This window comes from Microtus pennsylvanicus, chromosome 7 (genome assembly GCF_037038515.1).
Source record: "Microtus pennsylvanicus isolate mMicPen1 chromosome 7, mMicPen1.hap1, whole genome shotgun sequence".
Taxonomy (NCBI): Eukaryota; Metazoa; Chordata; class Mammalia; order Rodentia; family Cricetidae; genus Microtus; species Microtus pennsylvanicus.
This window is the reverse complement of record NC_134585.1, coordinates 2,068,078-2,093,074: the sequence shown is the minus strand read 5'-3', so window position 1 is coordinate 2,093,074 and position 24,997 is coordinate 2,068,078. Positions and strand designations below refer to the sequence as shown.

At 57.4% G+C, this 24,997-nt stretch overlaps 2 protein-coding genes across 8 annotated transcripts; both read left to right on the top strand.

Moving 5' to 3' along the window:
• Window positions 1-1,197: 1,197 nt before the first annotated feature.
• Zbtb12 (zinc finger and BTB domain containing 12) lies at window positions 1,198-3,245 on the top strand. The gene is made up of 2 exons (XM_075979466.1): window positions 1,198-1,298; window positions 1,755-3,245. Exon 2 carries the CDS (start codon window positions 1,775-1,777, stop codon window positions 3,152-3,154), a length of 1,380 nt encoding a protein of 459 aa, XP_075835581.1. The 5' UTR covers window positions 1,198-1,298; window positions 1,755-1,774; the 3' UTR covers window positions 3,155-3,245.
• Window positions 3,246-4,994: 1,749 nt separating this feature from the next.
• On the top strand, window positions 4,995-24,945 carry Ehmt2 (euchromatic histone lysine methyltransferase 2). Of its 7 annotated transcripts, none has more exons than XM_075979454.1 (28): window positions 4,995-5,077; window positions 5,724-5,790; window positions 5,903-6,109; window positions 6,204-6,460; window positions 9,676-9,760; window positions 9,859-9,896; window positions 9,979-10,128; window positions 12,868-13,005; window positions 13,088-13,202; window positions 13,327-13,428; window positions 13,626-13,774; window positions 13,872-14,015; window positions 14,094-14,329; window positions 14,412-14,594; window positions 14,706-14,788; window positions 15,028-15,134; window positions 15,222-15,344; window positions 15,429-15,530; window positions 18,026-18,130; window positions 18,235-18,389; window positions 18,473-18,640; window positions 21,424-21,568; window positions 21,805-21,882; window positions 22,234-22,349; window positions 22,449-22,535; window positions 23,365-23,443; window positions 23,608-23,783; window positions 24,535-24,945. In XM_075979454.1, exons 1-28 carry the CDS (start codon window positions 5,036-5,038, stop codon window positions 24,713-24,715), a joined length of 3,618 nt encoding a protein of 1,205 aa, XP_075835569.1. In that variant the 5' UTR covers window positions 4,995-5,035; the 3' UTR covers window positions 24,716-24,945. The 7 variants fall into 7 exon arrangements, with proteins under 7 accessions (XP_075835569.1, XP_075835568.1, XP_075835570.1 ...); XM_075979453.1 differs by having other exon boundaries at window positions 14,676-14,788; XM_075979455.1 differs by lacking the exon at window positions 13,327-13,428.
• The last annotated feature ends 52 nt before the right edge of the window (window positions 24,946-24,997 follow it).

Here is a 24,997-nt window from a genome sequence, read left to right as displayed (position 1 = left end):
GTCGAAAAGTTTCCTGGGAGGGTGTAATAAACAAGCAGGGGCGTCTTCCTGGAGGGACCTTGATAGTTTGGAAAGCCACTGTGGGTATTTGGGGTACTCAGAAGCCCTCAGGGGGTGGTTAGCTTTTAAGTCTGTAAGCACACTGAAGTTGTGGAGAACGCAACTGAGTTTGGAAGTGACAAGGAAAGCCAGGTGCAGAGTAAAGAGGTAGTGGAGGTCCGGGGAGCCCCTCTCTGGAGGAGAGGCTGTGGATCGGAAGGGGTGGGTGCAGGGAAACCGTAAAGATGGCACACTGGCACCAGTATAAATAACAGCGTAATTTGCAGAATTAGTCCAGGGTTAATTACACAGTGGAGGCGAAGTGCACCAGTCTCCCACAGCACGAGAGAGAGCTTGGCCTTGGCAAGAAGTTAGAATGGATGAAACAGAAGGGAGGTTGAGTGCGTTTAAGTAACTGTTCTGAAGCGGGGCAAGCAGGGATCGCTGGTTCATCTGGCTGTGTGGAAAGCGAAATTAGCTTCTAGATCAGGAGGACTACGGCAGACACTAGCTTCAAAAGACTTGGAAATGTCTGGAAGCTAGGAACTGTGCCCACATTCAGCGGAAGATGCACCCGTGGGCAGCCGCGATCCAGGGATTCGTAGGCCACCAGCAGGTCCGAGGCCCTGGGAGGTGCCGGCTCGGCACAGCTGGGCGGCAGCGACGCCTAGCTCTAGAGCAGGTGGCCGCGCAGATTGCGCAGCTCCAGGGGAGCGCGCGCGCTGGGGGGGCGCGGGGCGGGCGGGGCGAGCGGGGGCGCGCAGGGACGCGGGGGGGGTGCTCCGGGAGCCGGGGGCGGGCCCGAGCGCGCGGGCCCTGGCACGCACGCGCAGATGGGCCGCGGGCCCCAAAGGCAGAGAGGAGGGGGAGCGTGGAAGGGGGGGGTGTGGAGCGTATTTCCGCTCTGGCGGACAAATAATCCTGGCCAAAGGGGAGGCACGACTGTCCAGCCCTTTAACCGCGTGGGGGTGCCGGGGAGGAAAGGGGGGTCGGGGAGGGGGAATCCTGCTCCTTTAATTCCCTCCCCTCTTCCTCCTCCCCGAGTCCTCGCGGACGCTGCGCTGCGCGGGGCCTTGGAACACTCGGCACGAGCTGCCCCCGCCCCTCCCCCTCCCGCCCACGCGGAGCCGGCCCGCGCGCGCGCCCCGTGCACCCCCGCGCCTGCGCGCTGCCCAGGCCCTGCCCGAGTGTGGGGGGCGCCGCCGGCCCCGGGGGGGTGGGGGACCAGGGGGGAAAATCAGCACGCGGAACCGGGCCAGGTGAGAGGCGCGTGCACCCAGGGTCGTGAGTCTGGAGGGGGGGGCGTGCCACGGAGAATCTGCGCGTGGGAGGGGGGCGTGCACGACCTGTCCGGGCGGCGGGAGGACGTGAAAAGGGGGGACTCACAGCAGCGCGCGGCCCGGGCTAGAGGCGAGGCCGGTGAGGAGAGCCTACTACTGGGGGCCACCCCAGAGTGGCAATCCTCGGGTTCCTTACCCCCACCCACCCCTTTCTCCATTCTCCCATGGGCGCGCGGGCCGCGGGACTGGGGGGTGTGGACGCCGCTGCCCCGCCCCCGGGAACCACGCCTCCCTCCTCGGAGGGACCGCGCCTCCTCGGAATTAGGGAAACTGAGGGAGGCGCGTCAAGCCTGGGGAGGTGGGGATGAGGGGTCTGGAGCCTTGGCTTCCGACAGCCAGAGACCTTTGTCTCTGACCGGTTTCCTTCCCACCCAGGGCAGTCCACTCCCGCCACAATGGCCTCTGGGGTGGAAGTCTTGCGTTTCCAGCTGCCTGGCCACGAGGCCGCTACGTTGCGGAACATGAACCAGCTCCGTGCGGAGGAGCGGTTCTGCGACGTGACCATCGTGGCCGACAGCCTCAAATTCCGTGGCCACAAGGTCATCTTGGCCGCCTGCTCACCGTTCCTCCGGGACCAGTTCTTGCTGAACCCCAGCTCGGAGCTGCAGGTCTCGCTGATGCACAGCGCACGCATTGTGGCGGACCTGCTCCTCTCTTGCTACACGGGAGCCCTGGAGTTTGCAGTCAGGGATATCGTCAACTACCTGACGGCTGCCTCCTACCTGCAGATGGAGCACGTGGTGGAGAAATGCCGGAACGCCCTCAGCCAGTTCATTGAGCCCAAAATAGGCCTCAAAGAGGATGGGGTCAGCGAGGCTAGTCTCGTAAGCACCGTCAGTGCCACCAAGTCCCTCCTCCCTCCAGCCAGGACCCCAAAGCCAGCCCCGAAACCCCCGCCCCCACCTCCTCTACCCCCTCCACTCCTAAGACCCGTGAAGCTGGAGTTTCCGCTGGATGAGGACCTAGAGCTGAAGGCGGAAGACGAGGACGAGGATGAGGATGAGGATGTTTCTGACATCTGCATTGTCAAGGTGGAGTCCGCCCTGGAAGTGGCACACCGGCTCAAACCCCCTGGAGGCCTAGCAGCAGGTCTGGGCATCGGGGCCTCTGTGAGCAGCCACCTCGGGGAGCTGGCCCAGAGTAGCGTGGCCCCCAACACTGTAGCCCCACCGCAAGGTGTGGTGAAGGCCTGCTATAGCCTGTCAGAGGACGCCGAAGGGGAAGGCCTGTTGTTGATCCCAGGAGGCCGGGCCAGTGTGGGGGCCACCTCGGGCCTAGTGGAAGCAGCAGCGGTGGCCATGGCTGCCCGGGGGGCGGGGGGCAGTCTGGGGGCAGGGGGCAGCCGGGGACCCCTGCCCGGGGGCTTCTCAAGTGGAAACCCCTTAAAGAACATCAAATGCACCAAGTGCCCGGAAGTGTTCCAGGGCGTGGAGAAGCTGGTCTTCCACATGCGTGCGCAACATTTCATTTTCATGTGCCCGCGGTGCGGCAAGCAGTTCAACCACAGCAGCAACCTCAACCGCCACATGAACGTGCACCGCGGCGTCAAGTCGCACTCGTGTGGCATCTGCGGCAAGTGCTTCACGCAGAAGTCCACGCTGCACGATCACCTCAACCTGCACTCAGGAGCGCGGCCCTATCGATGCTCCTACTGTGACGTGCGCTTCGCCCACAAGCCAGCCATCAGGCGGCATCTCAAGGAGCAACATGGCAAAACCACAGCCGAGAACGTGCTGGAGGCTGGCGTGGCGGAGATCAACGTCCTCATCCGCTGATGGGCCAGGAGGCTGGGGGTTCCTGGGCCCGGGAGAATTGGGGGGCGGGGTTCTGGGGCAGGCATACATCTTGAGAGAGGAGGATTGGAGAGAAGACCTTGCCTCAAAGAGCAGAAGAAACAGATGGAGCCGGAGACAGGGTTGACGAGGCTGAGGGAATATGGGGTCCCAAAGAAAGATTTCTCTTTTGTAGAGGTACACGAACAGTGTGGAGGGAGAAAAAAAAGCAAAGGTGGAAAGTTTGGAGAACAGCTCTTTCCTGGCAAAAGCTGCCCAGGGGGAAGATTCTAGCGTTTCTTGAGGTGGGGTGGGGGCGGGAATTGTGGGGGGATTGGCAGGATGCACTTTTCTTGCTCCTGATTAGAATAGAGCACAGGGAGATGGGAGTTGTAGGGGAAACAGGTATGAAATCCCAGAAAAGGACGGGGAGGCGGTTCTTGCATGCTGGGGAAGTGGGACTCCAGAAATGAAAGAAAATCTATGTGCCAGGTAAGAGAAGAGGGTGGGCAACCTGGGTAGGAAATGAGAAGAGGGGGTACAATAGCAAGGACAGTGACTAGTGGAGGGGCGGGGGGGCAGGGCACTTAGGAAAAAGGACAGGAGGAAGGCTGATGGGGGGAGGGAGAGGAGTAGAGACTTATACAGTATTTTTTAAGAAAACGTATTTTTTAGGATTTTTTCTGGAGTTCGGGGTTTTAGTTTTTCTTTGTTTTTCCATAAAATAAAAAACAAAACTTTTTTCTTTATGTTCTGGCAACTGCATGTGTATGACTACCCACCATAGACAGCCTCTCCCAGAGCTAACGACTGCAGCCCTGTGCCAAAAGTAGACCAGCCTCAAGCGGGGAGTAGGGACATGCCATTGAGCTCCTCTGGTCAGGAACACGCCCTCCTCCAGTTGGGCAGCCTTAACACCTAGTGAGGGCATAACCTCTGTGTGGTTTGGTACCAGTGCCAGGCATGAACCACAGGTGCCAGTGTACCCACTGAGATGACAGGCAGGCATCAGTGTCTGAACACGTCTGTCTGTGGCAGAAAGTTCGTGTTTTAAGGAAAGCTGAAAAATCGGCTAAACTTAGCTTCGAATGCCTAGAAGACTACAATTCCCAGAAAGCTCTGAAAAGTTCTTATCCAAAGAGAACTACAGTTCCCATAAGACTTTGAATTGGCCTCGGGCCCAATAACAACTACCTGCCTGTCCAGTAATGTCTGTGAAGCCGTACAGGTATTTTCACACTTTGGCCAGGACGTAATGCCTGAGGGGATGCTGCCCTGATCAGTGTTGTCAGGGCCGTGCACTTTAATGTGTGTACCGTTCTCTCCTAAACTGTCGGCTGGACCATGACGCCCGGCTGCAAAACGTTTGGCAGAAATGGTAACTGTCCATAGGTCATAGTCACCCTTGAGGCCGCTGCTGCCTTCAGTTGGCATCTCGTTCACGTCGTGGCGTAACTCGCCTGGCACACACACAAGACATTTGGCCCTCGCCTTTCAGGACGCTGATCCAGAAGGAAGGGTACCTTCCACGAGCCTGTCGCCCCTTCTCGTGCACTAGGCGCAGCCTTCAGTCGGATGGCTCAGAACCAGAAAGCTACACGCGCAGCAGCTGCAGAGGCTCAGGCTTCACGTGTTAGCAAAACCGGGCGGAGACAGGGAAGCCACAGCCCAGACGCGCCTCGCCCTTCTTCCCCGCAGAGCTGAGCCTAGGAATGAAGGCCCTCTGCCCCGCAGCCCCTAGTTCTGGACCTCCGAGGCCACTCCGGGGGGCAAAAATGGCCAAAAGGCCCGCAGCGGCTCCTTTAAGGCGTCTTGTCGCCCTCCCTCCTTGTCCACGTGACCCGGGGCGGCCGCGCGCCGGCTCGGCCCCCCGCGCAAGCGGCGATGGCGGCGGCGGCGGGAGCTGCTGCGGCGGCGGCCGCCGAGGTGCGGAAGGGGAGGGGGAGAGGCGGGTGCATGCCCGCGCGCGCGCCCGGGGGAAGCGCGCACTCGTGCAATGCTCCGGGGGTGCAACGGGGCCGGGGGGCCCGAGCCGAACTTGCAGCAGACCGGGGGCCCAACACCGGGGGCGGATGAGGGGACCAGGGGGTGGGAGGTGGGGGGAGTGGGCGCCGAGTCGCGCGTGCCGCCGCCCGCGGCCCCTGCGTGGGCGGTGGGCGCCGCGACCCCGGGAGCACGCGCGAGGGGCGCGAGGGGCCGTCCGCCGGGCTGGGGCGCAGCGGGCGTTGCAGGGGTTGGTGGCCGGGGTCCCCGCGGCCTGGGGGACAAAGGGGGAGCGGCGCGTGCAGCCGGGAGGAGGGGGCGGGGCCGGGGCGCGGAGGCCCCGCCCCCTCCCCCTCCTCTGCTGCCGGCCCCAGAGATGCGGGGTCTGCCGAGAGGGAGGGGGCTGATGCGGGCCCGGGGGCGGGGGCGTGCGACCCCCACGGGCGGCCGCGGCCGCGGTCGGGGGGGCGCCCACCGAGGGCGAGGTAGGCCCCGGAGCCTGCTCTCGCTGCCCCGGGCCCAGGCGTCCTGGGCCCCGCAGCTGCCTGCCGGGCTGACGGGCCCTCCGGTTCCTTGTCTCCCCTCCCAGGGGGAGGCCCCCGCTGAGATGGGGGCGCTGCTGCTGGAGAAGGAGCCCAGAGGGACGTCCGAGAGAGGTGAGTGCGGCCGGAGCAGGCCCAGCCGGACCGCCACCCTCCCCACCCCCAACCCGGGATCCCGGAGCCTCAGGCCCTGAACTTTTCCTTTTCTCCCCCCCCCCTCCGACAGTGCATGGCTCTTTGGGGGACACCCCTCGTAGCGAAGAGACCCTTCCCAAGGCCGACCCCGACTCCCTGGAGCCTGCAGGCCCCCCCTCTCCGGCCTCTGTCACTGTCACCGTCGGCGATGAGGGGGTTGACACCCCAGTGGGGGCCACGCCACTCATCGGGGATGAACCCGAGAGCCTGGAGGGAGATGGGGGCCGAGTCCTGCTGGGTGAGCGGCTGGGGCGAGAGGGAGAGGGGGGTGGAAAAGGACCTTCTGGCCGCTTGCTTACCCTGCACCCCCTGCCTGCCTGCCTCTCTTCTAGGCCACGCCACAAAGTCATTCCCCTCTTCCCCCAGCAAGGGGGGTGCCTGTCCCAGTCGGGCTAAAATGTCAATGACTGGGGCCGGAAAGTCGCCCCCCTCGGTCCAGAGTCTGGCCATGAGGCTGTTGAGCATGCCCGGGGCCCAGGGAACTGCAGCTGCTGGGCCTGAACCCCCTCCGGCAACAACCGCCGGCCAGGAGGGGCAGCCCAAAGTGCACCGAGCCCGGAAAACCATGTCCAAGCCTGGCAACGGACAGGTGAGATTGAGATTGTGGAGGTTGGGTGGAGAAAATGGGGAATCTCTGGATGGGCTTTTTTTGGGCTTTGTTTTTGTTGTTGGGTTTTTTTTTCGTCTCCTTCCGGGATTTAGCCTTGGGCCTCCTGTATTCAGATTTTTTTTCGAATTTACCAATAGGCTACCAAGTGTCAGATGTTGGGCCGGGCTTCATCTGTGACCGGAGTAATTGCTGGCTTCCTGGAGTTTGTGTTCTTGGGGGAGGGGCGGCCGGAGAGGAGACTGACAGATGCAGAGTTAATTATATAGTTATTGTCCTAATTACTCTTGCCAAAACGACTCTGCGGGCTCAGCCTTCCCTCCCTTCTACCTCTGATAAGTCCTTGGGGAGCTTTTCCCAGTCTTTGAGACCACTCTTACAGGGCCTGAAGTTTTTACTGGGACCCCTCCCCTGGGTAGGCCACACGTCTGACAGTGGGAGTGGCCAGAGCCCAGAATCGGACTATCAAGGTTTATAGGGCTCCTCCTGTCTAGGTGTGGTTTGTGTACCCTAGGTTGGGTCTTGCTTTGTTGTTGTTTTGGAAGGTTTTATTGTTGTTGGAGGTGGTTGTTTATTTTTATTTATATATGTGTGTGTATTTTTATTTATATATATGTGTGTATGTGTGTACTTTTATTTATATATGTGTGTGTGTGTGTGTGTGTATTTAAGTGTAAAAGTATAACAGGATCTCAACTATATTGCCCTGGCTGGCCTTGCACTTACTGTAGAGATCAAACTGGCCTTTAACTCACATATCCAGCTTGCTCTGTCTCCAAGTCTGGGGCTGCAGGTGTATGCCCCCAACCTGCTTTTATTTATTATTTTATTTTATTTTTGCCTTTGAGGTGGTCTTATGTAACATAGGCTGCCTGGACTTGCTGTGATTGCAAGGTTTAGTCCCGAACCACCCCACCCAGGTGTTTTGGTGTAATTTTTTTAAAACTACCTTTTTTTTTTTTTTTTTTGATTTTCGAGACAGGGTTTCTCTGTAGCTTTTGGTTCCTGTCCTGGAACTATCTCTTCTAGACCAGGCTGGCCTAGAACTCACAGAGCTCCGCCTGCCTCTGCCTCCCGAGTGCTGGGATTAAAGGCGTGCGCCACCACCGCCCAGCAAACTGCGTTATTTTTATGTATGTGGGTATTTTACCTGCCTTGTGTGCCGGGTGCCCTCCGAGGCTAGAAGAGGGCAGTGGATTCCCTGGAGCTGGAGTCTGAAGCCGTTGTGAGCCGTATGCGGTTGCTAGGAACTGAACCCAGGTCCTCCACAAGAACAGCAAGTGCGCCTCACCCCTGAGCCACCTCTCCCACCCCGTCTTCTGTTTCTGAGAAAGCAATGACCTCATCAGGCTGTCATTGTTCTTCTCTGGTACGGGAAGTCCATGTTGCTCGGGGGCCCCTCATATAAAATTATGAGCGCAGTCGGGGAAGAGGCCAAGTAGATCTCGATATTTGCATATGACTTACACACATCTTCCTTGTAGTTTAGGTCCACTGTAGGTGATTAGTTAACGTGAGTACTACGTCAGTAGTCCTTAAGATTGTTTGGGTGTAGACACAGCTTTCACGTATGTGCATGGTGGGGGGGTGGAGGACAGAGGGCATCTCTGTGGAGCCTGGTCTCTTCACTTTTCCATGGGACCCAGGAATCAGCCTGAAGCTGTAGGGTTTGCTCATCAAGCCCCCTGCCCACTGAGCCACAGTGTCGTCTTTACTTATTTCTTTTTGTTTTTGGTGTTGTTGCTCTGCCGCTAGAGAGCTGCCAATGGTTGAGAGCACTAGAGCTGTTCTTGCCCAGGACTCTGGCTCAGATCCCAGCGTCACCTGGCAGCGCACAGCCACCTGTAACTTCAGCTTCAGGGGCTCGAATGCTGCCTTCTAGCCTTCAAAGGCTCCTGCACACAGGGAGCGCCGAAACTCTCAGAAACGTGAAAATGAGTAAAAAATAATATTTTGGCTCCACGTTGGAGACCTCTGGGTTTCTGTTCACATTTTCTTCCTATATCAACCTGCTGATTTTTTTCATTAATAATTTTAGCAGGCAGCGGTCATACATACTTTTTTTAAAAAATATTTATTATGTATACAGTGTTCTGTCTGCATGTATGCTATGCCTGCAGGCAGAAAAGGGCTCCAGATCTCATTACAGATGGTTGTGAGCCACCATGTGGGTGCTGGGAATTGAACTCAGGACCTCTGGAAGAGCAGCCAGTGCTCTTAACCACTGAGCCATCTCTCCAGGCCCCCAGTCATACATACTTTTAATCCCAGCATTTGGGAGGTAGAATCAGGAGGATCTCAGTGAGCTTTGGGACAATCTGATCCACACAGTAAGGTCCAGGGCAGCTAGGGCCAGCTACCCAGTGACATGTGACGCCTGTCTTTAAAAAAAAAAAAAGAAAAAGAAGTTTTTTTTTTTTTTTTTTGGTTTTTGAGACAGGGTTTCTCTGTGGCTTTGGAGCCTGTCCTGGAACTAGCTCTGTAGACCAGGCTGATCTCGAACTCACAGAGATCCGCTGGGATTAAAGGCGTGCGCCACCATCGCCCTGCTAAAAGGAAACTTTGGGAGTCATTTCTCCCTCCTCACCATCTGGGGTCTCAAGGATTGGATTCAGTCCACCAGGCTTGGCGGTCGGCACCACTAGCTGCTGAACAGTCTGGCTGGCTTCAGGTGGCATAGTTGAGGTAGGCCCGCCACATGGGGCGACTCCCCCTGAGCTCCAGGCCGATGGAGGCAGAGTGGTGTACAGCGCTTATTTCATTAGCATAGTGTCCTCAAGTTTTCTCCAGTCTGTGTGTGTCCACATTTCTTTCCTTTTTGTTGTAGTTTGGTGTTTTGCTTGTTTTTGAGGCTCTGACTGGCCTGGAACTTGCTAGGTAGGCCATGTTGGCCTGGAATTCCCAGAGTGCCTCTGCCTCCCAAAGTGTTGGGGCTGAAGGTGCGACTGTGAACCACCACACCAGGCCCCCAGGTTTCCTTTTTTTTTTTTTTTTTTTTTTTTTTTTGATTTTTTGAGACAGGGTCTTTCTGTAGCTTTGGAGCCTGTCCTGGAACTAGCTCTTGTAGACCAGGCTGGCCTCAAGCTCGCAGAGATCCGCTGGGATTAAAGGCGTGCAACACCACTGCCCGGCCCCAGGTTTCCTTTTTAAGGGTGAGTAATAAATAATCTGACTGAAAGTTGTCCTTCCTGCTCCAGCCCCCTGTCCCTGAGAAGCGGCCCCCTGAAGTACAACATTTCCGCATGAGTGACGACATGCACTCTCTGGGGAAGGTGACCCCAGGTTAGTCACCCCTATACCTCTCTGTACGCACTCCCTGTGGCTTGCAGTATTCTGTCCCAGGGGTTACGAGTTCTGTCCTCGCTTTTCTGTCTTTCCAGATGTGGCCAAAAGGAGGAAGCTGAACTCTGGCAGCCTGGTAAGCTGGAGAGGAAGGCCTGGGGGTGGGGGTGGGCGTCGGGGGCAGGGCAGCAGCCTCAGACTTTGTCTTCTTTCTCTAGTCGGAGGACTTTGCCCGGGGCTCAGGAGATGTGACCCTGGAGAAAGGAGAGCCCAGGCCGCTGGAGGAATGGGAGACAGTGGTGGGTGACGACTTCAGCCTCTACTATGACTCTTACTCCGTGGATGAGCGAGTGGATTCAGACAGCAAGGTGTGCTGGCCCGGCTGGCCCTCCAGCTTCCCTCCGCCTTCCCTCCGCCTTCCCGCCCGTCCTCCACTGTGTGGTCTGCAGCCATTTCTCGCATCCCACCCCCATCCCAGTTCTACCCCTCTGACCATCACGACCTCCCTGTACTCTGGAGGCTCTTTTGTTTCCTTTCGGCTTACTTATTGATCATTTTGGTGGTGCTTTTTTTGTTTTGGTTGGTTTTGTTTGTTTGACAGGGTCTCACCATGTAGCCCCTGCTGGCCTGGAAACCCAGCTAACGTCCAGCTCTAGCAGTCTGCCTGCCTCTGCCTCCTCAGTGTTGGGATGGAAGAGGACATCCTGAGGGGCGTGGTTCTCTGCTCCACGTAGGCCCTGGGGATTTTTTTCTCTCTCTCTTTTTTCCCCCTTTGGTTTTTTTTTTTTTTAGTGACAGGGTTTCTCTGTATCTCTGGTTGTCCTGAAACTCAACTCTGTAGACCAGGCTGCCCTTGAACTCACAGAGATCTGTCTGCCTCTGCCTCCTTGGGTGTTGGGATTAAAGGCGTGCGCCACCACACCCAGCTGGATTTTATCTCTCTTAGTATGTGGGTCTCCGGTTTTAGATTATGTCCCCAGTGTTTGAGGTTGAAGTCAGGGGTCTATGTCACCAAGGTGGGAGCACTTGGCTTTTCTCTCTGAAGTCTGGGGATCCTGTTCGGATCGGACACCGGAGCTGCAATCTCTTTACCCGCTGAAGTATCTCCACTTCCTCTTTTACGTTTTATATAGCTCTTTGGTTTTTCAGGACGAGTTTCTCTGTGTAGCCCTGGCTGTCCTGGAATTCACTGTGTAGACCAGGCTGGCCCTGAACTCCGAGATTCCCCTGCCTCTGCCTCCTGAGTTTTGTGTTCATTTTTTATTTATTTGCCACTTTGCTGTGGAAACTTTCCACTGAACACGGAAGGGAGCGGTGAGCCCAGCTGCAGTGGACCCCAGCACACAGCCGCTGCCCCCCTCGTACACACAACTCGGCAAGAGAGTCTCAGTGTCACGTTCGTGTAGACGAGACCCCTCTTGGCAGCTCTAAAGAGGCCTATGTTTTAGTTTTGCCAAATTTGGGATTCAACTTGGGGCTTCACAGGGTGAGCAAGCTCCAGGCTGCTTTTTAGGTGATTGGATATCAGGTTCTTTGCTAGGGCAACCAGGACTGGCCTTGAATTTACTCGTTGTAATCCTCCTGCTTCAGCCTCCTGCATAACTGGTATAGGCTGTATCACCGGTTTTGTCTTTCTTTTTTTTTTTTTAAGATTTTATTTATTACATATACAATACAGTGTTCTGCCTCCATGTATGCCTGCATGCCAGAAGAGGGCACCAGATCTCATTTTAGATGGTTGTGAGCCACCATGTGGTTGCTGGGAATTGAACTCAGGACCTCTGGAAGAACAGTCAGTGTCCTTAACCTCTGAGCCATCTCTCCAGCCCTTGTCTTTCATTTTGAGACAGGGTCCCAGTATGTACCCCTATTTGGCCTCAAAATGACCAGAGGTCCTTCTGTCTTTTTCTGCCTCTGCTTGGAGTGCTGGGATTAAAGGGGTGCTTCCCCCCCACTTGGGGGCGGTTGAGAAGGTTTCAGTTTGTATCTTAGGCTGGCCTTTAACTTAGTTCCTCCTGTCTGCCGCCCCACCCTATCCCCAGTGCTAGGATGACAGGAGCTTGTAAAACACTTATAAAACCGTTTTTCTCAGCGATTACCTGGTGAAAGCAAGTGAGTTTTACAGGACTTCACCTGGCTCAGTGAGGGCCGAATGCCTTTGGCCTTTCTGCTTGTGAATGATTAAGCTGTTCACAGTTCTAGATGCTGATTCCCTCAAGTTCCTCAATGCTGTTTGTCTCAAGATGCAATCTCGCGTACCCCAGGCTGGACTCAAACTTGCTATGTAGCCAGGGATAATCCTGCGCCTCTGGGGGTTTTGTTGTTTTAATGTGTACGAGTGTTTTCCCTGCATAAGTGCTGTGCCGTGTGCATGACTGATGCCCTTGAAGTTGGAAGAGCTTTGGATGCCCTGGGACCAGAGTCACAGACTGTTGTGAGCCACCGGTTGGGTGCTGGAACTGAACCCAGGTCCTTGGCCAGAGCAACAGTGCTCTTAACTGCTAAGCCCCCGAGCTCTGTCCCACGTGCTTGTCCCACAGGTGTATGCTGCTATGTCTGGAGCGTTCTTTTGTTCTTTCTTTTTGTTTTTGTTTTTTTGGCTAGAAAATTTGTAAGTAGATGCCAGCGCTCTTTCCCATCACTTGTCATTGGACGTTTGGTCATTTCTCTTACTCTTAAATGTTGACATACTCCAGAGGCAGCGGTGGTTGGATCTCTGAGTTCCAGGGCAATCAGGACTACCCAGTGAGACCCTGTCTCCAAAGAAACTAAAAGAAAACATTGCCAATGGGCCTGTGGTTCCCGGTGATGGCAGCCTGACCTCTTTGTTAGAGAATAACTCGTTAGCTTTTTAGATAGCAGTTTTGTCGCCATGGGTTGTCATGTCTATTTGTGTGTTTCACAAAACCGGCCCTTTTCACTGCCGTGAAGTGTTATGTACCTGTCTTTATCCAACCCGATCTGCCTCCTGCCCACATCCACCACCTCCAGCAACCTTACCCGGCCGTGCGGTGGTGATGATGGGGCCTTAGGATTCCCTGTGTCTTGCTCTCCACGGAGATAGCTGCAGTTTGCTGTTCTCCCAGCCTGGTTTCTCTCTCTTTCAGTCTGAAGTTGAAGCTCTAGCTGAACAATTGAGTGAAGAGGAGGAGGAGGAAGAAGAAGAGGAAGAAGAGGAGGAGGAAGAGGAAGAGGAGGAGGAGGAAGAGGAGGAAGACGAGGAGTCAGGCAATCAGTCAGACAGGGTAAGAGCAGAGACTGGCCTCCCTGGAGGAGCAGAGAGCTGTTGGGAGCTGGAGTAGACTCCCGAGTCTTCCTCTTCCACAGAGTGGCTCTAGTGGCCGGCGCAAGGCCAAGAAGAAATGGCGAAAAGACAGCCCCTGGGTGAAGCCGTCGAGGAAAAGGCGGAAGCGAGAGCCTCCGAGGGCCAAGGAGCCAAGAGGTGAGAGGGCTCCTCCGCTCTTCTCTCCTCCGGATGCTCGTGCATGTTCACCGTGTCCGCCGCATGTGCGTACGTGCCCAGGCCCCGTGAGCCCCCACTCTCACTCTCTCTGTCTCTGTGTCAGGAGTGAATGGTGTGGGCTCCTCAGGGCCCAGTGAGTACATGGAGGTCCCTCTGGGGTCCCTGGAGCTGCCCAGCGAGGGGACCCTCTCCCCCAACCACGCTGGTAATTAATTGCCAACTGCCGGGGCAGGGAGCCACTAGGGGTGCCCACGGGGGTGGAGGGAAATCCTTCCAGAGCTGGGGTATCCATTCCAGGCTTTAGGGTTCTAGAATGTGAAGGGGCGGCTGGGTGGGAAGGAGGGAACCCTTCTAGTGGGTGAGGGGCCAGGCCTTCATCGCCTCCGTTTCTTCCTGTCCAAGGGGTGTCCAATGACACGTCTTCCCTGGAGACAGAGCGCGGGTTCGAGGAGCTGCCCCTCTGCAGCTGCCGCATGGAGGCGCCCAAGATAGACCGCATCAGTGAGAGAGCGGGGCACAAGTGCATGGCCACCGAAAGTGTGGACGGAGAGGTGGGCTGGGGTGCTGGCTGGACGGGGCAGCAGGCGTGAGGAGAGCCAGCTCTGGCACTGGCCTCATTGTAATGCCCTCCCCCTCCTTCCCCCGCAGCTGTTGGGTTGCAACGCCGCCATCCTCAAGCGGGAGACTATGCGGCCCTCTAGCCGAGTGGCCCTGATGGTACTCTGTGAGGCCCATCGAGCCCGAATGGTCAAGCACCATTGCTGCCCAGGCTGTGGCTACTTCTGCACAGCAGTGAGTGACCACTGGGGTGGGCGGGTGGCCTGATGGGGAGAGAGCTCAGAGACTCACTGCCTTCTCCCTGTTCCTCAGGGTACCTTCCTGGAATGCCACCCTGATTTCCGAGTAACCCACCGCTTCCATAAGGCCTGTGTGTCCCAGCTCAATGGGATGGTCTTCTGCCCCCACTGTGGAGAGGATGCTTCAGAGGCCCAGGAGGTGACCATTCCCCGGGGCGATGGGGGAACCCCTCCAGCCGGCACTGCAGCTCCTGCCCCGCTGCCCCTGGCACAGGATGCCCCAGGGCGAGCAGATACCTCCCAACCCAGGTATTGGCCTCCCTCCCTCGCCCTCCTGCCCTGTCTCCCATTCCATCTGCCCTGCCCCCAGACTTAGAACCTTCTCCCACAGTGCCCGAATGCGAGGGCACGGAGAGCCCCGGCGCCCACCCTGTGACCCCCTGACCGACACCATCGACAGCTCGGGGCCTTCGCTAACCCTGCCTAACGGGGGCTGCCTCTCAGCTGTGGGTCTGCCCCCAGGGCCGGGCCGGGAAGCCCTGGAGAAGGCCTTGGTCATCCAGGAGTCAGAAAGGTGAGTCGGTGCTGTTCCAGGGTGTCGGTCAGTACGGGGCCAGAGAAGCGGGTGCTGCGGGTGGCGCTCATGTCTGAACAGCCCACCTTCTCCCCCACCACCCCCCGGCAGGCGGAAGAAGCTTCGTTTCCACCCGAGGCAGCTGTACCTGTCGGTGAAGCAGGGAGAACTGCAGAAGGTCATCCTCATGCTGCGTGAGTCCTCGGGAAGCCACGTGGTGCGGAGCACTGTTGGGTGCTCGTGTGCATAGCTCCCGCAGGCTTTTCCATAGGGAGGCTGAGTGCCTCCTCCAGTGCGGGGGGGGGGGGGGGGGGGGGCAGTCCTGATCCTGGGAGCCTGCCTGGAGGCAGTGCTGCCCCCCTTCACTTACCCTCGTCTCCTGGAGGCAGCACCGCCTCACCCCTTCACTTACCGTCGTCCCCTCTCCCTGCAGTTGACAACCTGGACCCCAACTTCCAGAGCGACCAGCAGAGCAAGCGCACGCCCCTGCATGCGGCTGCACAGAAGGGGTCCGTGGAGATCTGTCACGTGCTGCTGCAGGTGAGTCATGGTGCCCCCTGCCCTGTCCAGCTATCTTCCCCTCCCCAGCACCCCTCCCTGGTGCCAGCCCTCGTGCCCTCTCTGCAGGCAGGAGCCAACATCAACGCCGTGGACAAGCAGCAGCGCACCCCGCTGATGGAGGCCGTGGTGAACAACCACTTGGAGGTGGCGCGGTACATGGTGCAGCTGGGGGGCTGCGTCTACAGCAAGGTAGCCGGGCTGGAGGGCAGCCAGTGGGGGGGAAGACTGGTGTGGGTGCCCGCCCGAGGGCTCACTGGCTCATGTCTCCCTCAGGAAGAGGATGGCTCCACCTGTCTCCACCATGCAGCCAAAATTGGGAACTTGGAGATGGTCAGCCTGCTGCTGAGCACAGGGCAGGTGGACGTCAACGCGCAGGTCAGCAGCCTGGCTGCCCTCCATCTGACTGTTGACCCCTTCCTCCTCCTCCATCTGACTGCTGACCCCCTCTTCCCTCCTCCTCCATCTGACTGCTGACCCCCTCTTCCCTCCTCCTCCATCTGACTGCTGACCCCCTCTTCCCTCCTCCTCCATCTGACTGCTGACCCCTCCCTCCTCCTCCATCTGACTGCTGACCCCCTCTTCCCTCCTCCTCCATCTGACTGCTGACCCCCTCTTCCCTCCTCCTCCATCTGACTGCTGACCCCCTCTTCCCTCCTCCTCCATCTGACTGCTGACTCCCTCTTCCCTCCTCCTCCGTCTGACTGCTGACCCCCTCCTTCCTCCTCCATCTGACTGCTGACCCCCTCTTCCCTCCTCCTCCATCTGACTGCTGACCCCCTCTTCCTCCTCCATCTGACTGCTGACCCCTCCCTCCTCCATCTGACTGCTGATGCCCTCCTCCCTGTTCCTCCTCCATCTGACTGCTGACCCCCTCTTCCTCCTCCATCTGACTGCTGACCCCTCCTTCCTCCTCCTCCTCCTCCTCCATCTGACTGCTGACCCCTCCCTCCTCCTCCTCCTCCTCCATCTGACTGCTGACCCTTCCTCTTCCTCCTCCATCTGACTGCTGACCTCTCCCTCATCCTCCTCCTCCATCTGACTGCTGACCCCTTCTTCCTCCTCCATCTGACTGCTGACCCCTCCTCTTCCTCCTCCATCTGACTGCTGACCCCTCCCTCCTCCTCCTCCATCTGATTGTTGACCCCTTCTTCCTCCTCCATCTGACTACTGACCCCTCCTCTTCCTCCTCCATCTGACTGCTGACCCCTCCTCTTCCTCCTCCATCTGACTGCTGACCCCTCCCTCTTCCTCCTCCATCTGACTGCTGACCCCTTCTTCCTCCTCCATCTGACTGCTGACCCCTCCTCTTCCTCCTCCATCTGACTGCTGACCCCTCCCTCCTCCTCCATCTGACTGCTGACCCCCTCTTCCCTCCTCCTCCTCCTCCTCCATCTGACTGCTGACCCCCTCTTCCCTCCTCCTCTTCCTCCTCCATCTGACTGCTGACCCCCTCTTCCTCCTCCATCTGACTGCTGACCCCTTCTTCCTCCTCCATCTGACTGCTGACCCCTCCCTCTTCCTCCTCCATCTGACTGCTGACCCCTTCTTCCTCCTCCATCTGACTGCTGACCCCTCCCTCCTCCTCCTCCATCTGATTGTTGACCCCTTCTTCCTCCTCCATCTGACTGCTGACCCCCTCTTCCCTCCTCCTCCTCCATCTGACTGCTGACCCCCTCTTCCCTCCTCCTCCTCCATCTGATTGTTGACCCCTTCTTCCTCCTCCATCTGACTGCTGACCCCCTCTTCCCTCCTCCTCCTCCATCTGACTGCTGACCCCCTCTTCCCTCCTCCTCCTCCATCTGACTGCTGACCCCTCCTCTTCCTCCTCCATCTGACTGCTGACCCCTCCCTCCTCCTCCTCCATCTGATTGTTGACCCCTTCTTCCTCCTCCATCTGACTGCTGACCCCCTCTTCCCTCCTCCTCCTCCATCTGACTGCTGACCCCCTCTTCCCTCCTCCTCCTCCATCTGACTGCTGACCCCTCCCTCTTCCTCCTCCTCCATCTGACTGTTGACCCCTTCTTCCTCCTCCATCTGACTGCTGACCCCTCCTCTTCCTCCTCCATCTGACTGCTGACCCCTCCCTCCTCCTCCATCTGACTGCTGACCCCCTCTTCCCTCCTCCTCCTCCATCTGACTGCTGACCCCCTCTTCCCTCCTCCTCCTCCATCTGACTGCTGACCCCTCCCTCCTCCTCCTCCTCCTCCTCCATCTGACTGCTGACCCCTCCTTCCTCCTCCATCTGACTGCTGACCCCTCCTTCCTCCTCCATCTGACTGCTGACCCCCTCTTCCCTCCTCCTCCTCCATCTGACTGCTGACCCCTCCCTCCTCCTCCTCCTCCTCCATCTGACTGCTGACCCCTCCTCTTCCTCCTCCATCTGACTGCTGACCCCTCCCTCCTCCTCCTCCTCCTCCATCTGACTGCTGACCCCTCCTCTTCCTCCTCCATCTGACTGCTTACCCCTCCCTCCTCCTCCTCCTCCATCTGACTGCTGACCCCTCCCTCCTCCTCCTCCTCCTCCATCTGACTGCTGACCCCTCCCTCCTCCTCCATCTGACTGCTGACCCCCTCCTACTGCCTCCCATTGTCTGTATTGGTTCCCTTCTCCTGTCTTTGCCTCAAGAAACTCTGAGTTCCCCCCCTTTGTCCCTGAAAGTGTTGAGTGAGCGTCCCTGTGAATGTGTGAGGAGAGCACGCTTCTGCGCTACTCCATCTCCTGCCTTTGGCTGTCCCCAAGGAAGTGCTCCCTCCTGAGTTCATGTCCTCTAGCCAGCAAGGCTGGGCCCTCATTCCTGTCTTCCTCCCCTCCCTCAGGACAGTGGGGGCTGGACGCCCATCCCTCATTCCTGTCTTTCCTCCTCCCTCAGGACAGTGGGGGCTGGACGCCCATCATCTGGGCAGCCGAGCACAAGCACATTGACGTGATCCGGATGCTGCTGACCCGTGGTGCTGACGTCACCCTCACTGACAATGTGAGGGACTCTAGGGCGCTGAGAGGGCTGGTGGCGGGTGCTGTGGGACCGTGGTGCAGGGATTCAGATGACTACAGCGCCGTCTCCGCCCCTTGCTCCCACAGGAGGAGAACATCTGCTTACACTGGGCCTCCTTCACGGGCAGCGCCGCCATTGCCGAGGTCCTCCTGAACGCCCGGTGTGACCTCCATGCTGTCAACTACCATGGGGACACGCCCCTGCACATCGCTGCCAGGGAGAGCTACCACGACTGTGTTCTGTAAGCCCAGCTTCCCCAGCCCCTGGCACCCATGCCCGCTGCCCAGTTTCTGACCCAGGCATGGTCTTTCTGCCATTCCTCAGGTTGTTCCTGTCTCGTGGAGCTAACCCTGAGCTCCGGAACAAGGAAGGGGACACGGCATGGGACCTGACCCCCGAGCGCTCTGATGTGTGGTTCGCGCTGCAGCTCAATCGCAAGCTTCGACTCGGGGTAGGGAACCGAGCTGTCCGCACCGAGAAGATCATCTGCCGGTGAGTGTGGCCCTGGCATCTGTGACGGCCACCGCCAGCCTCCACCGACCACCGCCTCTCTTTGTCCCAGTCCCAGCACCCTCCCAAGGCCCAGGAAGTCCCAGGAATTGGTAGAACTCTCTTGCCAGGGGGCAGATGGCAATAAAGGGCTCTGTCAGTGAGACCCTCAGGAGGAGGGAGCCTGCTGCCAACCCTAACAAACCGACTTCAGTTCCTGGACCCACGTGATAGATGGGGAAAAGCAGCTCCTTCAAGTTGTCCCATGACTTAGAGACCTGCAGCATGACACACTCACACACAGCTCACACCTTTAATCCCAGCACTCAGGTCTTTGTGAATCTGAGGCAGCCTGGTTTGTGTCTATATACTGAGTTCCAGGCCAGTGAGGGCCACCTTAACTTAGAGAAAGAGAAAGAAACAGGGAAAAGGTAAATTTGAGAGAGAAGACATGTGTTCCAAACCCTGGAGGTGGCTGAGGCAGGAGGATTGAGTTTGAGGCCAGACATCCAAGTTAAGAATTTCAAACCAGGCAGTGGTGGCACACACCTTTAATCCCAGCACTCAGGAGGCAGAGGCAACTGGATCTTTGAGTTGAAGGCCAGCCTGGTCTGTAGAGTTAGTTCTAGGACAGCCAGGGCTACAGAGAAACCCTGTCGTGGAAAAGACAAACAAAAAACCCAAGATTTTCATAGGGTAGCAGGGTATGACCTGCAGCCCCTCCTATTCTCACACCGAGGCAGGAAGATCCTACCTTTTAAGCCTGGAGGTTGGAGAGCAGCCTTTGTAGCATGAGACTCAAGCTTAAGAGAAAGGAAAAGAAAAAAAGCCCCAGCCACGACCAGTCTGAGGTGGCTCAGCTGCCGACAGCGCTTGCTGTGCCCGGAACCCACTGTGGGAGAGAACCGCCTCCTGAAGGCTGTGCTCTGAGCGTCATATGTAAGCTGTATCGTTTGTATTCCCACCCACCCCCACGCACACACACAATAAGGTTTAAACTAAAAATTTTCAAGCCAGGTGTGGTACAAGCCTTCAATCCCACCACTTGAGAGGTAGAGGCAGCTGATCTCTGAGTTCCGGAACTACATACTGAGACCCCCAACTCCAAAAAAGTAGGTGGAAGGACGCTACAGTGGGAACCTTTAAGACTCGCTGTGTGGCCCTAGCTGTCCTGGGACTCGCTCTGTAGACCAGAATGGCCTCAAACTCAGAAATCCGTCTGCTTCTGCCTCAAAGCACTGGGGCTAAAAGGTGTGAGCCACTACACCCAGAAAGGACTGGTGACCTTTAATGGCAGTACTTGGAAGACAGAGGCAGATGGGTCTCTGAGTTGTAGGATAGCCAGGGCTACCTCCGTATGAGACTCCTGTCTCCAAAAACATAAAAGAAGGACTAGAGCGGTAGCTAAGCGGTTCAGAGCACCGCTGCTCTTGTAGAGGACCTGGTTCCATTCCCAGCCCCCACATGGTGACTGGAACCGTCTGTAACTCCAGTTCCAGAGGATCCATGCCGTCTTCTGACCTTTGTGGTCACCAGGCATGCACACGGTGCACATACTTACATGCAGGTGCAATATTAATACATATAAAACAAGCTTTTTAACAATTAAAAAAACACTTTTCCCAGATGAACAGATGCTTAAGCTTGTGACACAGGTGTGCCCTGTGCAGGCTGGGTGTGGTGGTGCACACCTAATCACAGCAGGTGTGCCCTGTGCAGGCTGGTGTGGTGCACACCTAATCACAACAGGTGTGCCCTGTGCAGGCTGGTGTGGTGGTGCACACCTAATCACAGCAGGTGTGCCCTGTACAGGCTGGGTGTGGTGGTGCACACCTAATCACAGCAGATGTGCCCTGTGCAGGCTGGGTGTGGTGACACACCTACTCACAGCAGGTGTGCCCTGTGCAGGCTGGGTGTGGTGGTGCACACCTAATCACAACAGGTGTGCCCTGGGCAGGCTGGTGTGGTGGTGCACACCTAATCACAGCAGGTGTGCCCTGTGCAGGCTGGTGTGGTGACACACCTAATCACAGCAGGTGTGCCCTGTGCAGGCTGGGTGTGATGGTGCACACCTAATCACAGCAGGTGTGCCCTGTGCAGGCTGGGTGTGGTGGTGCACACCTAATTACAACAGGTGTGCCCTGTGCAGGCTGGTGTGGTGGTGCACACCTAATCACAGCAGGTGTGCCCTGTGCAGGCTGGGTGTGGTGGTGCACACCTAATCACAGCAGGTGTGCCCTGTGCAGGCTGGTGTGGTGGTGCACACCTAATCACAGCAGGTGTGCCCTGTGCAGGCTGGGTGTGGTGGTGCACACCTAATCACAGCAGGTGTGCCCTGTGCAGGCTGGGTGTGGTGGTGCACACCTACTCACAGCAGGATGGTGCTCAGGAGGCTCAGGCAGGCTAACTCCATGTTTGAGGCCAGCATGGCTGGCCTGTGCCTATAGTGCTAGCACTTGGTCAAGTTATCGCTTATTATTCTAAAATTACTGTTTTCTTTGGGACCTATCATTTTGTTTGTTTTTTAGTTTTGTTTTTTGTTTGATTTTTTTGAGACAATTTCTCTAGGCTCCAGCCTGTCCTAGAACTCGCTCTGTAGACCAGGCTGGCCTTGAACTCACAGAGACCCACCTGCCTCTGCCTCCAGAGTGCTGGGATTAAAGGTGCCACCACACCAGCTGGTGCCTATCCTGTTGGGCACCCTTCTTTTTTATGTCTGAGGAACCCCAGCACTACCCCTCAGAAATACTCTGGCCGTCCCTTAGCCTTATCTGCCCCGCCTGCAGGGATGTAGCTAGAGGCTACGAGAATGTGCCCATCCCCTGCGTCAATGGAGTAGATGGGGAGCCCTGCCCCGAGGACTATAAGTACATCTCCGAGAACTGCGAGACGTCAACCATGAACATTGACCGGAACATCACTCACCTGCAGGTGAGGCAGGGCCCTCACCCCGCATGCCTACAGTAACACTAAGCAGCATTGCATGGGGCAGGTGTCCGTCAAGGGCCCCCTGGCTGAGCGAGCAGGGACTGAAAGGGACCACCCAATTTCACCCTGGGACCGTCACCCTCCACTGTTGTGAAACATGGACCCATGGCTGAGGGGGAGAAAGCATTGGCCGCAGGGAGCAGGGTAAACCCCACTCACACTGATTCTGCCCCACCCAGCACTGCACGTGTGTGGACGATTGCTCCAGCTCCAACTGTCTGTGTGGCCAGCTCAGCATCCGCTGCTGGTATGACAAGGTGCGTGTTCCTCACCTGGTCCCTCACCTGGCCAAGTCTGGCTGCTCCCACAGAGGAGCCTGGACCCAGGACCCTGCTCTGTTGGGGAAGAGACACGGGGTGTGGCAGGAAGTTCTGAGACCTGCCAGGAACGACGCGGGCCTCTGCTCCGGGAATGCGAATGGACTCTGACTACTGCCCGCCTGCCTGCACACTTCCTGGTCTCTGACCTTAGCCTGCAGACTCTCTGTGCTCTTCCTCCCCTGCCCTGGGCTGGGGTCAGAGTGGAGTTTCCTGTGGAGTCCTCTGGGTCCCGGGCAGCTGAGACGGGCCCCACAGAGAAACCACTGTCCCCCTCCCTCCGCACCCCAGGACGGGCGGCTGCTTCAGGAGTTTAACAAGATCGAACCCCCCCTGATCTTTGAGTGTAACCAGGCATGCTCCTGCTGGAGAAGCTGCAAGAACCGCGTGGTGCAGAGCGGCATCAAGTGAGGCGCCCGCCCCGGCACCCTGCCTCACCTCCGCCTCCCATCCCCCGGGCCCCTCCAGGTGTCCCACACTCAGAATGACTCCCTCTCCATCTCTAGGGTGCGCCTGCAGCTCTACCGTACAGCCAAGATGGGCTGGGGGGTCCGTGCCCTGCAGACCATTCCCCAGGGTACCTTCATCTGCGAGTAAGTTCACTGTGGGGGCCTCTGCTGACTCCTGCCCAACAGAGGACAAAGCCTGCGTCCTGAACCCCAGACCTTGTCACCATCCCATGTCCCTCACACACTTTCCCTGTTCTCTGCCAGCGGCAGTCAGACCTGGGTCTGAGCTGTGCTCCGTGGTGTGTCCTTGGCCGTGTGATTTAACCTCCTCCAGCCTTATTTTTCTTACCTATAAAGTGGAGACTAGCTACTTCCTGTCCACTTCCTCCCTTTGGCCGTTAGACTCACCAAGGTCTCCCTCCTGTGGTTGGCACAGCAGAGAAGCCTCTTCACCATCTGAGGACCACCCAGTTTCTTTCCTTCATGTTCTCTCAACTTCTCAAACAAGCAGCTGCCCTTGCCCTCCTGGCTCCTGCCTCCCTCCGGGTGTCTCAGTCACCCTATTCCCCCCACCCCATTTGGCATCCTCACGTCTGAGTCAGCTGCACACGGCCCACCACCTGTGGGATAGTTGTGGCGCACACACTTCCCTGTGTCCAAGTCTGGCGTCTTTCCACCCAGCCAGCATGGATAACCCCAGACCACAGCCAACCCTATCACTTCCCGCCATGGGTCTCTGTTCCTCACAGAGCCCCACCTGCTGTCCCGGCTCTACAGTGGGACCCCTGGTGGCTGAACTATGTCCTGCATCCCTCTTAGGCTGGCCCAGCCAGTGTCTGCTCCCTAGGCTCTGAGTGACCTGGTGGCTCTCCATGATGGCAGCTGAGAAGCGGAAGAGGATTACAGGGGTCGAGATTGGAGAGAGGGGGCCTAGAGCCCTGCTCAGATTCAGAACCGTAGTTTCTGTCCATAGGTATGTTGGAGAGCTGATCTCTGATGCCGAGGCCGACGTGAGAGAAGACGACTCTTACCTCTTCGATTTGGACAACAAGGTGGGCAGGCAGCACCCGTGTCGTGTCCTGTGCTCCCACAGGCTGGCTGTGGAGCCAGCTGGGGCGCCAGCCAGCAGAAACCTGGGTAGAGGGACTGGGTGTCGCTGCAGGGCTCGCCACGCAGGTGAGTAGAGATGGGTATTAAGAGTGCTGTCTACCCTCAGGATGGAGAGGTTTACTGCATTGATGCCCGTTACTATGGCAACATCAGCCGCTTCATCAACCACCTGTGTGACCCCAACATCATCCCTGTCCGGGTCTTCATGCTGCACCAAGACCTGAGGTTTCCGCGCATTGCCTTCTTCAGTTCCAGAGACATCCGGACTGGGGAGGAGCTGGGGTGAGGTGCCCCCAGAAATCCTGGGGCCTGAGGGTTGAGGGCACCCGGCGTTCAGAGACCAGGGGGCTTGTTAAAACGGTATAAGACAGGAGTGGTAGCATTCGCTCCTAATCACAGCACTCGGGCATCTGAGGCAGGAGGATTACAGAGTCTGGGTTACAGACCCTGTCTAAAAAGAAAAGGCCCAGCCTGTCTTGGTGTGACATCTATCACGCCCCACCAAGAGGTTAATGCAGAGGTAACTTCCAGTTTAAGGTCAGCCTAGATAATTTAGTAAGACCCTGGTCTCAGAAATCTTAGAGGGGCTAGATATGGTAGCACGTGGTTTTAATTCCACTTCTTAGGAAGCAGGGGTAGAGGGATCTGTCTGAGTTCAAGACTAGCTGGTCATGTAGAGAGTTCCTGGACAGCCAGGCCCATATAGAGAAACTCTTGCTCAAAAACCCAGAGGGGGGTGGGGGTTGCAGAGTTTAGCTGAAAGGCCAAGTACTTGGGAGCCCTGGGCTCCATCTTGCCTCCAGCACACAGCCTCAAGATATTGTGGTTGAGGGCTGGAAGGCCAGAAGCCTGCATTTATGATATTGTGGGGTAGCATGAGTCAGCAGACCCCTCGCGGACCTGGAGTCCATCTGGAGGAGCGTTTGGGTAGAAGGAAATCGATCCCTCCTAGAGAGAGGGCCCCCTGCATTCTTTGCGATGGGTTCTGAGTGTCTGGATGCATGAGTTGAGAGTCCCTGTATTCCTCCGCCAGGTTTGACTATGGCGACCGGTTCTGGGACATCAAGAGCAAGTATTTCACCTGCCAGTGTGGCTCCGAGAAGTGCAAGCACTCGGCGGAGGCCATCGCCCTGGAGCAGAGTCGCCTGGCTCGGCTGGACCCCCACCCGGAACTGCTGCCTGAACTCGGCTCCTTGCCCCCCATAAACACCTGAGGACTCTTACAATCCAGGCTGGGGCACTGCCCTTCAGACATTCCTCCGTCAGAGACCCCAGTCAGGCCTGGAAGGTCGACACCCCCCCTCCCAGAGCTGGTTTCTCACTGGGAGTGTGACGTCAGGGCCGGCCACACTCCGCTGAGCCAGGCCTCAGTTCGCTGAATTGAAGTTGGGCCTCTGCCAACTGATTTTCTGTGTTCTCAATAAATGTTGGGTTTGGTAATAAACTGCCTGGTGATTGTTTCAGGACGAAGAGGATTGTGGTGGGTAGAAGACAAG

What these genes read in the sequence shown, in the direction of transcription:
- Zbtb12 (XM_075979466.1), top strand. Translation starts at nt 1,775, where the DNA reads ATGGCCTCTGGGGTGGAAGTCTTGCGTTTCCAGCTGCCTGGCCACGAG.
- Ehmt2 (XM_075979449.1), top strand. Translation starts at nt 5,148, where the DNA reads ATGCTCCGGGGGTGCAACGGGGCCGGGGGGCCCGAGCCGAACTTGCAG. An exon ending in GGGGCTGCGTCTACAGCAAG is followed by an intron (nt 15,345 to 15,428) that starts GTAGCCGGGCTG and finishes TGTCTCCCTCAG; the next exon opens with GAAGAGGATGGCTCCACCTG. An exon ending in TCCGCTGCTGGTATGACAAG is followed by an intron (nt 21,883 to 22,233) that starts GTGCGTGTTCCT and finishes TCCGCACCCCAG; the next exon opens with GACGGGCGGCTGCTTCAGGA.